The sequence below is a fragment of the Trypanosoma grayi genome, assembly GCF_000691245.1.
Source record: "Trypanosoma grayi strain ANR4 Tgr_1458_V1, whole genome shotgun sequence".
Lineage (NCBI taxonomy): Eukaryota > Euglenozoa > Kinetoplastea > Trypanosomatida > Trypanosomatidae > Trypanosoma > Trypanosoma grayi.
The window spans coordinates 1-3,055 of record NW_008827076.1 but is presented as its reverse complement, the minus strand read 5'-3'; the positions used below and the strand labels follow the sequence as shown (position 1 = coordinate 3,055).

General features: G+C 36.4%; 1 protein-coding gene across 1 annotated transcript; it reads right to left on the bottom strand.

The window, feature by feature from the left end:
• Window positions 1–445: 445 nt before the first annotated feature.
• On the bottom strand, window positions 446–1,321 carry DQ04_14581000 (hypothetical protein; the record flags this gene model as incomplete). The annotated part of the gene is made up of 1 exon (XM_009317162.1): window positions 446–1,321. The coding sequence occupies one exon, from the start codon at window positions 1,319–1,321 to the stop codon at window positions 446–448; it is 876 nt and encodes a 291-aa protein (XP_009315437.1).
• Between the last annotated feature and the right edge of the window lie 1,734 nt (window positions 1,322–3,055).

The following is a 3,055-nucleotide window of genomic DNA, read 5'->3' as shown; positions in this document are numbered from 1 at the left end:
GCACACCATGTGGAGCGGGAAAGCGTAAATTCTTTTACACCTTCCGCAATCACATCAGACCAACCAGCGGAATTTTATTTATGTACTTGGACTCAGGGAGTGAAACCCCAGCCAAAAAAAGAACAAGGGAAATCACATTCACTCTCACACCTGAGCAAGCACTCCCCTCCCAACAACAAAAAAAAAAACAAAACAGAAACAAAATGCACGGATTATACTGCAGATTGTGTAATGAGGCACGATACTGACTATTTCAGTGACAAAGCTGCGTAAGGACGGGAAGAAAAGAGACCTAAGACACTTTCTTCACATTCCTATACGAAACATTGACTGTAAAATAGCGACCACAATACACCCCAAAACCTAACACCAAGAGGAGAAATTGAAAAGAAAAGCTTCTCCGATTGATCAGGCATTTGCTTCACCTCAGTTCGAAAAACGAACCTTATCGTTCGTCATCAATGACCCCTTTAAAAGTAAGCCCCCCATTACGGCGACCAATACTTTGGTTCTCACCTCCAATAGTATCTCTTCCCTTGTGAAGAACACTTTGCTTACGAAGAAGCAAGGCAAGACCTTGTCTCTCCTGTTGCCCAGGAGGAGGAGGTGCGGAGAAATCTCTTCCTTGATGCTGGTTCGCTGCGTAGAAGCTGTCAAACGAATGAATCCCATTCATACTGCCATAACGGCTAAAGCCAGCTCCGCCAAAGCTATCAGCATTCTGAAGTCCCGAACCGCCAAAACCGCTGTTCCTCCCAATCAGATTTGAGGAGCCCATAAAACTATCATTTCTCGGAAATTGACCAGGGGGCTGCATCCAGCTACTGTTCCGTTGCATTTGGGAATACATAAAACTCCCGCCCCCGTTTTGTTGCCCTCCCATAAAACTATCATTTCTCGGAATCTGTCCAGGCTGCTGGATCCAGCTACTGTTTCCTTGCCCTTGGGAATACGAAAAATTTCCATCTCCAGCCATAGGCTTACCCAGGAAGCTATTATTCCTCTGTAGATGATTCTGGGCATACATCCCATCGCGAACAAAAGGATAGTTTCCACTATTTTGTACAGGGGGCATTCGACCACCAACGGCTGGCCGCGGTTGGCTGGGCTCATGCCCGTAGAGTTGAGACCCACGTTGCCCTGGATAATATCCATTGCTATTCGAGTATGAACCCATCATGAAAGACCCATTAGGACCAAACGACCGATTTCCATAATTGTAGGCGGATGAATTCTGCTGAGAATAAGCATTAATCGGTGGAAGAAATCCAGCATTTGTATTGCCACCATGTGGCCCATAAGCGGGTCGGGGGTTCCACATTTTTGACTTAAAACGTCAAAATAATATTGCTAACAAAGGTGGAAATCCTCCGTATCGAGAGGGTCAGGTATGATGTTTTTTCGCTAAAGCTGTTTTTTTTAAAAAAAAGCAAGCCAGAAAAAAAGAGAAAAAAAAAAGGAAAGTCGAAACACACCAATGAAGGGTGAAAGCAGCAGGTCATAATAAAACAAAGGGAACTCAGCAGGCCAAGTTCCTAAACGTACAATCAATAAAACACTTCTTACCGCAATCATTTCTGGATGAAAAAATTCCACTTGTATAAAGTCTAGCGCTCATTGTAGCAAAAATATTAACAATAGTATTATTATTAATAATAGTTCCACACACGAAGAAAAAAAATTGATTTGAATTTACACTCTTTGTAAATATTGATATTTTTGTACTTATCATTATTACCTTGAGTTGATAATGGCCGCTGCAATAGTATTAGTGCAAGAAAAAAAAGCGTTTACAGTTAGTGCTGCATTGTTATTATAATCAGTATTATATCCATTAATATTTACTATTAGCATCACCCATATTCGTATCCTTGTTCCGTTATTACCATCATTGATTCTTCCATTATTATTCTTTTAATACCAGCATGGTTATTTTTATTACTGTTCTGTTGTTAAAAATGTTAATATTTCCATTAAAATTCTGTTATTATAATTCTTTTAATAATATTTCCATTATAATTCCGTTATTAATATTTTCATTTTTTTTTCTGTTATAACAACTGTTCATGCTTCCATTAAAATTCTGTTATTATAATTGTTAATATTTCCATTATAATTCTGTTATTAATATTTCCACTATAATTCCGTTGTTAATATTTCCATTATTTTTCTGGTGTTACAACTATTCATGTTTCCATTGCAGTTTTGCTATTACAACTGTTAATATTTCTATTATTTTCCTGTTATTACAACTATTAATATTTCTATTATTTTTCTGTTATTCTAACTGTTAATATTTTCATTATTTTTCTGTTATTACAACTATTAATATTTCTATTATTTTTCTGTTATTTTAATTGTTAATATTTTCATTATTTTTCTGTTATTACAACTATTAATATTTCTATTATTTTTCTTTTATTATAACTGTTAATATTTCTATTATTTTTCTGTTATTCTAATTGTTAATAGTTCCATGATAATTTGCTTATGACTGTTATTAATATTTCTGTTATTTTTCTATTAGCTCCACAATTATTATTATCATTATTTTTACTGTTAGAAAATGTGCAAAAAACCAAAAGCCAACCGGCAGTCCTGCCCAATGAGAAGAAAGATTCACTGACAGAGCGTCGTTCACGATCGGTACAAAGAAAGTCTTTTTCTTAAAGGAGATAAAACCCTTTTTAAATCAAAATGACAAAAAAGCTCAAAAAGTCTCACTAAAAAACCAAGAATAATTAAACAGCAAATAGCATCAGCCTTGCCTCCCCAACGAAGGCAATGAAGAAATGAGAGAGGAGCAAGGTACTATTATAGTATTTTCTTTTGATACTCATTGATTTCCCCCCAAAACCTTGACACCAAACAAGATATTTCCAACACCTTCATGTTCTAACGTTTTTCAACTTACGAAATGGAAGTGCTGAAAGCTCCTTTAAACAACCACCCACGCGCGGCGGAGAGGGTTGGGCTGGGTGGGTTTTCTCAAACGTACCCTTGGTAGCCAACTGTGTGAGATAAATAATACAATGATAATAAAAAAAAAACCGAA